The following is a 13438-nucleotide window of genomic DNA, read 5'->3' as shown; positions in this document are numbered from 1 at the left end:
AAAGTAATAAGAGACATAACATTCCAGTAAAGTACCAATAGGCTATCTGAACATTGCACAGTACTTGAGTACATAGCTACTTTCCACAGTATTACTACACCAACCTTTCCTACTGTTGCCGCAGTTTTCCAGGAGAAAAGTACTTTAAAAAAGTATTTCCTCTTATGGGAAGAAACTGCCAAATTCTAAAAAAAGTACTAGATTTAGAGGACAATGTCACAGCAGTCGCTTCAATGAATACATACATTTATATTAGAATAAAAACACTAATATGATATATGAACTATACACAAACTTTCAATCAGGGGTGTAAGAAGTATTCAGATCTTCTGGTAAAAGATAAGCCATTTAAACATAGCCTACTACATTACAAGTATGTACAGAAGTATAGCGGGGTAATAGAAGTATTCAAAACACAGAATAGTCCTTCAGATGTTATATTGTCATATTATAGTATTGGATTATTATTATGCAAGCAGCATTTTAATGTTGCAGCTGGTGCAACGGGAGCTCATTTTAACTACTATACATAGTGTTGGGCATTTTCATTTTGAACAATGGACCAATGGATCAATACAAATGAATACTTATGGTGGAGTAGAAAGAACAATAATGCAATAATTTGTATCGAACCATTCACTCCGATTATATTAGCTTCTTTTTTGTGATTTACTTATTTATTCTACCTTTATTGTTTGACTATTTACTGTACTTTCTTTTTTTGTTTGTGTTTGTTTTCTACTGATGTCTCTTGTTTGCACTATCCACTTTGCTGCTGTAATCCTGCAAATGTCCCTGCTGTGGGAGTAATAAAGGATTATTTTATCTTATTTTATCTTATTATTTCTATCTGAGACGCAGTAGAGTACTTAAAAGCTGTACTTTGTACAGTACTTAGAGTAAACGTACGTATTATAGTTACTCTTCACCACCACTGTGTAATATGAGTACAAAACAAAAAACAAAGTTGCAACGATCCAGTGACCAGCAGGCACCAGCTTCTCCTCTTTATTGAAATTGTTATGTAACAACGCCTCCAATTGGCCCGCTTCAAAATTCCAAATTGAATCCTCCCACCTGATTGGACGACGCCTGGCAAGGGTGGGCAGGCAGAGGGGCGGGGCTTGCGCAGAGTCTGGAGATTCGTCAATCTATGTGCAGATTGTCGCGCCGCCAACCGGGGACCACGCAGGAGTACATGTTACTTTGTAACTATTTTGACTGTTTTAGCAGCGAAGCGGCGCTCTGAAATGATGGGGAATGAATGAAGAGCAGAGGGCTATTTTGTACCGGAGCTTCCCGCCGGAGGAATGCACACTAAAGGGCGTTTTCCGTGTTTTCTCTCCCCTAACGCCTCAGCTGGAAAAGGAGACCGAATATCCCGCTTTTGTAATCTCATTTTTTAACCCGTCTTTGGACCGAGCGAGGCTCCTTTTTTTTTATTTATTTTTTTTTTAAACGGAACACCCAAAACTCTTCCCAGAAAACATGGATGTGTTTTATCTTCGGAGTGGTGTTCTGAATCTGTAAACAGGTATGTTTTATTCGCAATTAAACGTGATCGCCACAGCAACAACCTGTCGTCCGCCCGTTTAGCTGGTGTTTGTCAGCTGCAACAAGGGGAGTTTCTGGCTCCGAGCGATGGGAAACGTAAAGAAAATAGGTCGGTTTCTAAATTGTTTTTGGTGCATGTGTATCACGTCGGAAGAGAGAGTGTTTAGCATCACAATCCTGGCTGTTTTATATTTAGCGTATGGCTTAATTCATGATGGCTGGATGTGGCGCTTTTACACCGCAATCCTTTTAATGTGCCCTCCGCGAGCAGAGAGCCATGAATTCCGCTTTTATTTGACATGCACGTCTCGTTTTTATTTTTTCCTCCTCCATGTGTGCGAATATGATTACAGAGCTCGTCAGACATTTTTTTTTTTTTAAATCAAGGTTTGCAGAAAAACAGCTCGACTATCCACCTGCCGTGTCCCACTTTAAGCCAAATACACCCTCCATGTATAGAAACAGAAGTATTAACTGAATGTTCACCATTAATTCTATTCTAGAGAAGCCATAAAGTCATGCTATGCAATCTGAAACACCTCCATAATATTCCTCTTTGGTCTCTATATTGATCTCAATGCACTGTGCTTTTTAAATATCAGTATTTAAGGTATTATAAGGGACATTTATATGCTGTAATATCTTAATAATATTCTTCATTTGGAGTTAAGATGTTGGGCTGTCCTTGGTTGACCAGGCTCATCATACATTTAAGGACTTGGAGCTTTCGTGTGACATTTAGTGGCTGTAGTATTTTTAAAGAAAATGCCTTTCAGGTTATCTTCTTCTCTTGTAGGCCTACTTCATGTAGCAGTTACTCAGCTACACGTCGATGAATGGGCTCATTAGTCTGGGTTAGAATCTGGAAAATAGCTGTTGTGTTTGGCACTGTGTCCTGCGTGGGACAGTGTGCCAATGAGTCTCTCCAGGGCTGCATTTTCACCAACTTGTGTTCTTTGTGTTTCAGATTCCAGCCACTGATGGACACGAAGAAGGAGGACGGCGTGGATTAGGATCTTTTTTTCCTCTTCCCCTTTTCTTTTTGTTTAGTTTTAGTTTTTTTGGCTTCATCCTCCTCACCTCAATGTGGTCTCTAAAGGACTTCTTCCTCCTCTGCGGTTCGAAATGAAATGATGGCAGCACGTTGGAGTGATTCACCGCAGGACAATGAAGCGAGTAAACACACAGCCGTGACTCCGTCTTGCGAGGTAAGACTTTCGGTTAGAGACGAGGCTGTTACTCCTCACTGTCTGTTTCTAAGTGCAATGCCTGCACAGCTCTGTCGTGGTGGCGTTTCATCATGTAGCCACCATGGTGCATTCACAGTCTCTGTGAATACATATTCAGTAAGTAGACTGTGTGTGACCTTTGGCAGTGTGGACGGAGGGGAACTATAATCCTGAAATAGTTTGCATTTTTGCCAGATTTCTCTTGCAACAGCTATTTTCTGACACGATAGAGACTTTACACGACTTGACGAGATACGAGGGTCACCAGGCTACACGTGAGGCGTCCACGATAACCATCAGACCAACCTGGTGACTGTGACTCCCATCAGCTCGGCTTCAAAGGTGTCCTCCCTCTGGTGAAAGTTCTCAAAGTGTGTCTGCAGCAGAAACAGAGTCGAGTGTGAGCTAAGTGTTTGCTGCACATCGCGCCAGCCAGCGCTCGGGGTGACCGAGTTCCTTTCCTTTCTCGCTCTTGACAACTGTTTAAAGTGCACAAAGAAGAGTTTCATACTTTGCGGCGCTAATCTTTTGCTGGGTCTTCTGTGGGTCCGCATGCCAAAACGCTGACAAATGGCACATTGTGGAGCTCATCCTTTTCCCTCTGATGAGCGGCGGCTTCAGCGGTTACATCATCATAATCAGCATCGTAGTCCAGCCAGGCTTGATGCATGCAGTAACAGCATTGCAGCGGCGGCATGTTCTTGGATTAATCCATCATCGGAAAATAACAACAGTGCTCTCTCTGTGTGTGTGTGTGTGTGTGTGTGTGTGTGTGTGGCAGTAATCCTCTTACTGTGTCAGAACTGGCCGAGGATGGACGGCATCAATCGTTGGGAATGTGGTGAAGCGGCGACCTCCCGGTGCCGGAGGGTTTAGAGACGGTAGATGGAGTACCGGAGGAGCACGTGGCCGCTGATATTTGTTTGAAAAATGTCTTGATGAGAAGTTTGAGATGGAGCGTCGGAAGTGTTAATGGCACAATCTCAGGAGTGAGAAGTTACCAAGAACAACTTTGTTTCTTCTCTGCTGGCTGCTTCTGCCGTGCGGTTGTTCCTCACATCCGTCTCTCTGAGATCTAATAAATATTTTCCGTAACATCGCTTAACTCTCCCTCGCTGAGGGAAACCGCCACAGCCTACTGAACCTCCAGCTGTTGAGCAGAAGCATAAAAAAAACAACACATGAATTACTTGTCCTCTCAAGCTGTGACTGAAGTTTTGGACCCTTTTGAATCAGCAGAACTCACAGATGGAGCCTGATTTATTAAAGATTTTCTAGGAGCTGAGTATGCTTCGTGCATGAGGATGGCAGAATAAAAAAAATAAACCAGGACTTTGCAGGTGCACGGTTGCCCACTGACTCTCCTGAAACGTGATTCCATCACTTTCCTAATAACCTGAGGACCAGCAGGCTTTCTGGCACACGCTGTGCAGAAGATGTGAGTCACCTGTGAGTCAGTACCGCTGCTTATCCTGATGGTTTGCAGCCCGGGGGCTTGACAGACGCATCACATCAGCTCTTTTTTTAAATTTTTTATTTTTTAATCTACCTGATGCCTCCCACTACACAAACACAATTCTCACCCAACTTTCTAGCTTCGGTGCTTGTGAACGGTTTCTCCCCTCCGTGGGCTCTAATGGGAGTAGAAACCTCCCCCCCCCCCCCCCGCCGCCACCGCATCATCTCGGCTCGCTAATGAGGGAGATTGCAAGGGGCGTTTTTCTCCCCCAACACACACTCACACACACACACATACACACCACCCTGCTACCGCCTAAACGATGGTAGCAAAGCCGGGGTAATTTAGGCACAGCTGCCCCGATCATTAGGGGAGAAGCGGCCCACGTGTGCAGCGGCGTCTGCTTCTCTCTTGGCCTCATTCACATTCCCAACCTCAGCGGACCTGCTGTCACTCTGACACCAACAGCAGTGATCCAGAGCAGCTGAGGCTCAGCTCTGTACACCGTAGAGAAGGAACACAACAGGAAGAGATGGACGGAGTTACTCCTCTTTTCTTTCTTCAGTGTTGATTCATCTGATGATTGTTTTCTCCATGAAGTCCATGAAGCGTTGGATAATAGAGAAAGTGTTGTGGTTGGCTTCATGGCTGATTATGATTGTTTAGATTTCATAGGACACCTGCTCCTTTGTCGAGATCGCTCCACTGCTGTTGTGTTTACTATTAACACAGGATGTCAGCTGTTGGGAAATAATGCAAGGTTAATGAATAGTCCATTAGTCAATAGAGAGGAAATCAATCGACCGCTTATTTTGATCATCGGTTCATCGTTAAAATGAAAAAGCATCTGATTCAAGATGACGATTTGCTGCTTTATTTCATCGCAAAGTGAATATCTTTGGATCTGTCGACTGTTGGTCGGACAATACAAGACATTTGGCAGACCAGACCAAATGTCAATTAGCAGAACTTGTAATATAACCGAGTGTCGCCTAGAAAAGAAGAAGCAGATAAAGCAAACGTGAGCGTACTGATGGCTTCCCTCACTGATGTCGGGCGGATGAGACCAATGGCGGAGCTGCGAGTGGTGCTGATGCTTCGCTCCAAATATCTATAAATAAAGCCCCTCCCAACGCCATAAACCCCCGCTCTGTACTCCTCCCCTCTCTCCCCCGTCCACATGCTAGTCTTTCACCCGTCCTCTATTCCCGCGTGTTTTTAGTGAGGCTATATTTAACCCGTGGAAAGATTAATGCCGGAGAGGGAAAAAAGGAATCACTGTACTGGAATACCTCGGCTCTGTCCTGAAGGCTGTTTAAAGCAGCGAGTGTAACGGGTGTTGTTGGGTGGGACGGAGTCATTTCAGGGGTCGGGGAACGCGACAGTGGTCGGTCTGTGTGAGTTTTTTTTCTTTCTTTCTGTGGAAACTAGAGAGACGTACACACACGGCTGGTAACGACTTCCAGTGCCACATCCCAGCCCTAATTAAGCTCACCATGATCTCACTTTCTAAAAGTCTGATGGTTTACTTTAGTCGTTGCAAAGAGGGGAAGGGGGGGGGGGCAATAAGAAGAGAGATTACAGTGTCTCCAGCAAGGAAATGACCTCCACGTTTATCAGCGCTCTGAGCCGTTGCTGTTCATCAATCAGAGCGGCGACGCAGCGATTCACATTTGCATACATTTGAAAAGCAAATGTGTCTCGTGCAGCACATCAGGGTTCTTTCCCATTCGGCAAACAAGACACTGACCCGGACGTGACCCGGCTTCTGTCTTAACACACACACACACACACACACACACACACACACACACACACACACACACTTGGGAATTACCAGGAGCTCACTATCTGAAGGTGTCCCCTAGATCTGCCTCATAGTCACCCCCGTCAAACTGAAACCTGGAGCGTGTGTTTTGGCATCTCTTATCGGAATTTGATGCTATTTTTTTCCTGGGAAAAAGGAAAAAGGGGAAATCTGTGCATGAGCTGCGTCACACTCAAGCGCAACTCTAAAATCTGTGTGCTGGGCGCCCCCCCCCCCTTTTATCTCATTCCTCTTGTGGAGAGGTGACGTTGGTGCTCAGCATGGCTCCTCTGCATGTCATCCCTCAGTCTAGACGCTCTTATCCTGCTGGCCACGGGTAAGGATGGATGGATGATTGATGGATGGGGGAAAAAAATGCCACCCTCTTTCTTTTTCTTGTCATCTTTTTCTTTTTTTGCTTCTCTCTTTCCCCCCCGATTGGCTCAAAATCCCAGCCTCTTCTGCCTGGATGCCCCCTCGTCCCTCTGGTACAGGGGGGGCAGAAAGAAGATGGTGAGATGTAGGAGTTTGGGGGAGTGGTGGTGGTGGTGGGCGGGGGGGGGGTGCAAATGAAGGCAGACAGGCAGAACAGAACCAGTCTAATGCTCGGCGAGGCTGAGGCGCTATCCATTACACACGCCCAAAGCATCTCCGTCAAAACACCCGCCCTCTATCAGGCTCCATCTCTGGCTCCGGGACACGACACACACTGGTGAGGAGCGTGTAGTTTATCTGTGTGTACAGCTCATTTCTTTAAGCCGGTGTCATATTTTACATCCTACAGTCTTATACAGACTGCTGCAGCCATCTAGTATTTTCACACAGGATGTCCATACAGCCCAAGTAGATTTGAGTTTCTTTCAGGTTTTTCTTTCATGACTCACACTTTTACTTTCGTATTTTGTATGTAAAACCGCGTATAACCGTGTGTGTGTGTGTGTGTGTGTGTGTGTGTGTGTGTGTGTGTGTGTGTGTGTGTGTGTGTGTGTGTGTGTGTGTGTGTGTGTGTGTGTGTGTGTGAGAGCTTGTATATGTTTTTTATCGGCCCTTATGTAACGGGGTGTTATCAGGACGTATCTTAACCCGCCGTGTTAGTACGGACTTTGAGGTCTTGGCAGGAAAGCGCATTACTTCCTGTCAGCGTCAGCGGTGGAAGTGAACAAGGGCGCCCTGATGAGGGACCGGTTTCATGAATGGATGAGAGAGGAGCCGCAGAGCCGCTCTGTTTTCTCCAGCTCTGAAGACTGAACTTACAGATAGTCGTCTGTGACAGTAAATATAATTCCCCCAAATTGGCCACAACTGCTTAATTGTAGACCAGCAGTTATTGCTAGAGAACCCACCGGGTTTATGTCATCAACACGCTGTCAGTTAAAAGTTTGAAAACATAATCTGACACAGATTTGGGGTTTTAAATAGATGGATGAGGATTGTGCTAACTGGAGAAAGTATTTCGATAGGTAAGAGTGCCACATATAACCAAGTTTTATTCCTAAAACCAACAACGATCGAGCACAAACACCTTTGTTAAATGTGAGGATTTCCTTCTATATCATTGAAAATGTAATATTTTCGATGTTGGTTGGACAAAACAAGCACTTTGAAGACGTAACATTGTATACTGGAAACTTGTGATCGGCATGTTAACTATCCTCTGACTTTTTAAAGACTATTTAAAAAGAAATGAATCGGCAGATAAATCAATTACGATAATAATCTCCAGTTAGAATCCCAGGTTGAATCCTACAAACAGTGTTGATGAATCGGACTGGACTGCAGCGGCTCCAGCTGTTGACTCAAATGTGTAATAACTGTTTCTCTTCTTCACTGAATGTAATAACCCGTCCGTCGATAATCCTCCACATGACTGTGGTGGAGTTCCATTTCTCCGCCTTCGCGTCCTCGTCTCTTTTGTGTGTCAGTGAAATGACCTCAGCATCCTTAAACACGCACACACCGCCTGTTGTTGTGAATGCTGTCGGAGGTTGTGTGAGATCCATAACTCGCCATTGATTGGATTATATCGGCTTTAGCGTGGCGTGGGGGGGTTGCGCACACGCTTTCACTCTTTACTGACCTGTTTGTGATGGCGGGTGGTCTTCATCAGACCTGTGTGTTTTTATTCCAACATGAAATCATTTAGATTAAAGGGGAATATTAAAAAAGGAGCCAAGCGATGCATGTCCTCTTGTACACTCTGCACTGTGAGCATTTTCTAGATTGAATAACAACATTTCTGTTAAGCTTTTCTCATCTCGCTTTAAGGGCGGCTTGTTGTTTTGGAGCGCTGCCCTGCGTTGAGGCAGATTTGTGAGATTCCCCCGGCCTAGATATTTAGTGAACAGCGCGTCACGCTTTTGCAGATCTTGGTTTTTGCTCGCATTAGCGTAATCCCTCTGACTTCTTAAGCGTTTGTGAATGTTTTGTTTTAAGCGTAAGATGGCAAAACAGGGGACTTGGATGGCTTTCGCTTTGCCAAGAGAAACCTGGCATCTTAACATATTTTACCGTCTGTGGGATGGATGTAAAAACAAGTTTTTGTTTGGGGGGGGGGGGGGGTTATCCTGCTGTCTGACAACCGCTCCAAACACCATTCAGTGAATCATTCCCACTGGGGGTCCGGCCTCCAACGTTAAGGGGAGCAGAGAGGTTGTGTGTTGATAATGGAGGGGGGGGGGGGGCAAGTAGAGAAGAGAGGCGAGTGATCACCTCCCCAATTGGTCTGCTCTGCTGATGGCGTGTTGGGAGGCCAAGGGTTGCCATGTCTGGACTTGTGGCCGTCTGAGACATGGCTGACCTTCCTGACCAGACTGTGTGCGTAGCCTCCTGACCCGACAGAGACCCTTGTGTCTGAGTCATCACTGAAGTCGTCTTTGCTTGTCCTTTTGTGATGTATCCGTCTCCGATGGACAGTTTTTACATCAGATTTGGTGCACAAAAAGACCGAATGAATGAAGTGTCCAATCACCAGCGTTGTCTCCGTGGTGTGGAGCTTTTCCTGATCACTCGTAATTGAGAGAAGAGGCTGGAGTGACACTTGGTTCTAAAGGGTTATTATGAATATCTTAAACCCCACCTCAGGCTACGTCTTTGATTCTAAGTGGTCGCTGCGTTCCTCTTGTGAAGTGAGCTTAGAGCGTCTCACTGATGTCGCAATCACAACCATCTGGACGTCACGCAGCATCAAAGGCTGCTGAGGAACATAAACAATCCCAGACAACTATTTTGCTGGCATCCAGCAGTTTCCTAATTCTCTCTTCGTGCATTTCCGGCATATTTTCCTCCCTCAAAAGCGCGATTTCTTCGACATCCCGGCGTGACAGAAAGTCTCTAACTCAATGATTATTTACTTAAGAGAGGGTTTCTGCTCCCGCGGCGGTGGGGGCTGCGGCACTCCTCGGGTGGGGAGGGGGGGGGGGGGGTCTTCTCCCTGCAAAGTAGGGTGAGGATCTATTTTTTTTTGCAGAGTAATGACATAAATAACTCAGACGGGATGCGGTCCCGCATTGCCTGCAAAGTGCAGCATCAGGCAGGTTGGGAGTAAGAGGCGGAGAGCTTCCTCTGTGTGTTTTTTTTACAGGATCACAACTTGACGTGTGACGAGCCTTAGGTGTGTTCTCGCTTTAACGCGAGACGGCGGTGGAAGAGGAGTCCTCCTGGAGAGGGAAGCCGCTGTGTCCTGCATTGCGGGCCTGATGCCTGATGCGCGATGATTTAGAGCGAGGGCTTCTGCTGCTCCGATAGTCTGGCTGCCTCAGCCTGGTACGACTGCGGAGACGAGCACGGGGAGGCACGGCCAGCCGGGACGAGACGCCGTCACAGGAATCAAAAAGAGAGAGAGAGAGAGGCGGGGGGGGGGGGGGGGGGGTATCAAAAACGCAGAGGCAGACGTAAAGGAAAAAGTGCACTCTGCTCCGTCGTCCTTTAGGCGTCTTCTCTTCCACCGGCCGGTCTGCGTTCTCCTGCGCGGCGATAGACAGGTGGACTCCTCTGCTCTGTAGTGCTGATAACACTTTCCTGCTGCATCCCTCTCTCAGGAAGGCTGTCTTTCTTTCTTTCTGTCTTTCTTTTTTTTAAATACATATAAGATAATCCCCTGAGTTCCTGCGCAGCGTGATCCATCATTAGCATACCGCTAATGAAGCGTGTCTGGGGGCGGCGGATAGGATGCCTGCTGAGTTCGCAGACGGGCCAGAGGATGCACCCTTTTGCCGGCTGCTGAGGATCCTCCCTCCTGCCTCCTCGCTTCCTCCTCCACGTCAAGGTGGCATCGAGGAGCGCCGCTGCCAGCAGGGCGCCGCCGGCGACGGCTGGGTTCGGTACACGCCGCTGAGCGGAAGATTTGTATCACCTCTGTGAAACGTAAAATGTCTCATCTTAAAGTTCTCGACTGTATGATCAACAACAACTGGAGTCTGATCTGTGATCTGTACTGCGCCTGGAGCAATCAGGTCAGTTTGTCTTCATGTTGAGAGCATTTGACTTATTATTAATATTTATTTTAAAGCATTTTCCTTGATAGTGACAGTAGAGCTCGACAGGAAAGTTTTGGAGAGGGATAAGAGGGTTGACACGCAACTGCAAGAGTCGTTCTTGCTGCAGCAGGTTTTTCTTCTTGGTCACCCGTCCTTCCTCTCGGCCCCACATTACTCTCCGGAGTCCTCCAGGAAAGGCATCCCTGACATCTCGCGTATTAATAGACCAGAATTCATTCAGTAGTGCAGCGTGGAACTGGAGCCTCTGGAGCGCCCGGCATGCTGACCTCCGGGTGTCCCTGCTCTCGCAGACAACAGTGCCTCGTGCAGCGTCGGGTGGCTCCAGACCAAATCAATCTCGTGAAGTAGTTTAAACAAGAGATTCTTTGACTTAAATCTCAACTTCTCTCGGCCTCGGCAGGATTTGATTTGTCGGAAACGGCCTCGTTTAGAGAAGCGTCACTGTTTTGGAATCAAAATATCGTGCAACGAGTGTAACCACGTTGAAATGATTCCTCCGATTGGACGATTGGGAAGCGCAGTCTTAACTTAAAGGCTGTCTGGTAAAATCCAGTAGAAGATGTTCACTGTTCAGAGAATGACGTGTTTTCCTGTGACTCTGATCGTATGAATGTGGACGTTCTCTCCGTCATACAGCGCTCTTTGTCTTTGTCATCCCGTATGTATGTATGTATCCATTTGTCCCTATGCGCTCAGAAGTCAACTTGGCACCCTTACTAACACTTCATATCTCATATACATGGCCTTTCTGCTTTTTCACTGGAGACTCTTGACAGACCGCTCATTGTTTCCTGCGTTTCTTTCCCCGCTCCCCGTTTTCATTTGGCCACGGAATGCCCGATGTGAGGAGTAAAGAAGTCTTGCCGTGTCAAGCGTCTCTCTCGGCATGCCCCTTCCCCTAATTTAATTTTAGCAGCTCTGAAGATTGTTTGCGTCCCGAGCCGAACTGATAGGCCTCTGTTTCCAGAGAGCCTCCGCTGTCCGAGCCCCTGAAAACGGCCTTTGTGCGCCTGCAGCGAGGCACAGAGGAAGCCTCATGAAATATTTACAGGCCGACACCTGGTGTGCGACGGAGACAGAGGAGCCGGGGGAAGCAACAACACCGTCACCAACAACAGCAAGGCCTCAGTGTGCTGGACGCCAGAAATATTCTGTTTATCGTCTGATCTTTAGCTTTCTCATGAACATCATCATCTATGTTCAGGAGGTCTCAGTGGAACAAAGGATGACAAACCATCACACAACTATTCAGAGCATTAGGTCGATCGATTAATCATTTTGGTTTGGTTTAAAAAAGGAAACCAAGCCAAGCTTTCTCTGGCTCAAAAGGCCTTTTCACACCGAGGGCGTTTTTTGTTTGTGTGATTAATTCACACTTCAACATGTTAATATATTTCAAGCTGTTGTTTTTGTCATTAGAAACGTCTGAGCTCTCTCGCTGTGAATAAAGACGTCAACCATTCAAGTTGTTCAGAGCGGGTTGAGTTGCTCCTATTTATGAAACAACAACATGGAGGCTCTGTGGTCGGAACCAACGCGCGGCAACTTTATTATTCCGTTCAACCTTGACAAAGGCAGCACAGACTAGACGCACTCCTGCTTTTCCCTTTCACAATAAAAGCCCTAGACATAAGACATTCACATTTCCTTTATTCATCACACCGTTAGTTCTGAAATGACCCGCTGCTTTTCTTTTCTTTGTCACCACCTCGTCTGGAGGAATAGTTGTGACGTGGCACTGGGGGGTTAAACAGGAGAGTCTACGTGTCGGAGGGGTGCACTGTCGTAACCCCAACCTGTCAAAAACCTCAACCTCAAAGAGCAACCGGGATTAATAATTCATAGATGAGGAAACCAATTATACAGGGCTGTGCTCGAATCTGGGTGGGGTTGGGGGGGGGGGGGGGGGGGACCCCGGGGACCCTAATTGGCCCACCTGCTCTCTGTCTCTGAAGGGCCGGGCTGAGGTGGCTGGCTGGATGTGAGGGTGGTGTGTGTGTGTGTGTGTGTGTGTGTGTCCTCTTTGTCCTGAGTCTTTAATGTGGTGTGTTGGTGTCCACCTCAGCTGACATCCCTGTAGTGATGGACCACACCCACATCAGGGGAGAGGGCCTCCCATGTGACTCTCAACGCTGTTTTTGGACTAATAGACAATTACAAGGCAAGTTAGACCCCCCCCCCCCCCCCATACATAGGGATTGTTTTTATAATATCAAGTTGAATATCTTTTAGCGTTTTTGACTTCTGGTCGAACAAAACAAGTCGTTTGTAGGCGTCATCTTGGACTTCTGAAGATTTGATTTCACTATAGAAGAATCAATGAATGGATTATTGTAAAAACTAATGTGTGGGTTGATCAATAATGAAACTAATCATTAGTTGCCGCTGTAATTGTTTCGTCAATACACTTCCAGAAAATTGTAACAAAAACTAAAAACAAAGACATTCATCAATTATCAGTCCATCTACTAACAAGCTAACCGCTAGACTGAATGTTTATTATATGAAAATGTATGTTTTTATTAATTAATATTACTATTTAATACAAGAAAACGAAACTCCTAAATTAGGTTTGTTGGAAACGAGACTAGAGCTAAAAGAATTAGTAGATAAATCAAAAGACGGAGATTTATTATCTAACAATTGTGATAATCGATGAATCATGAAACCCTTCTAAAGGTCTGGAAAATCATGGAAAAGAATCGTGTCTATTCCTGCATCGACTGAATATCAGTAGATTTATTAGAGAAAATGATCTTCAAATGCATCTTAAATCATTTGTTTGCAGTCTTAAGCCAAAGTAAACAAGCAATCCACTGGAGTAGAGCTCCACCTCTGGGCTCTCTGTCCTCTGATGTGCATCAGCCTGTCTGTCCCGCTCTGTCCTCCTTCC

At 46.2% G+C, this 13438-nt stretch overlaps 1 protein-coding gene across 1 annotated transcript in view; it reads left to right on the top strand.

Annotated features, from left to right (window-relative positions):
* The first annotated feature begins 2654 nt into the window (after positions 1–2654).
* Positions 2655–13438, top strand: part of arhgap21a (Rho GTPase activating protein 21a) — a 68017-nt gene continuing 57233 nt past the window's right edge. The window contains exon 1 of the mRNA XM_079181494.1: positions 2655–2762. Coding sequence (XP_079037620.1) covers positions 2685–2762 — 78 coding nt within the window. The 5' untranslated portion in view covers positions 2655–2684. The remainder of the gene's footprint in view (positions 2763–13438) is intronic.

The sequence above is a fragment of the Pholis gunnellus genome, assembly GCF_910591455.1.
Source record: "Pholis gunnellus genome assembly, chromosome: 20".
Lineage (NCBI taxonomy): Eukaryota > Metazoa > Chordata > Actinopteri > Perciformes > Pholidae > Pholis > Pholis gunnellus.
The sequence above is the reverse complement of the archived record's forward strand: the minus strand, read 5'-3'. Positions and strand labels throughout refer to the sequence as shown.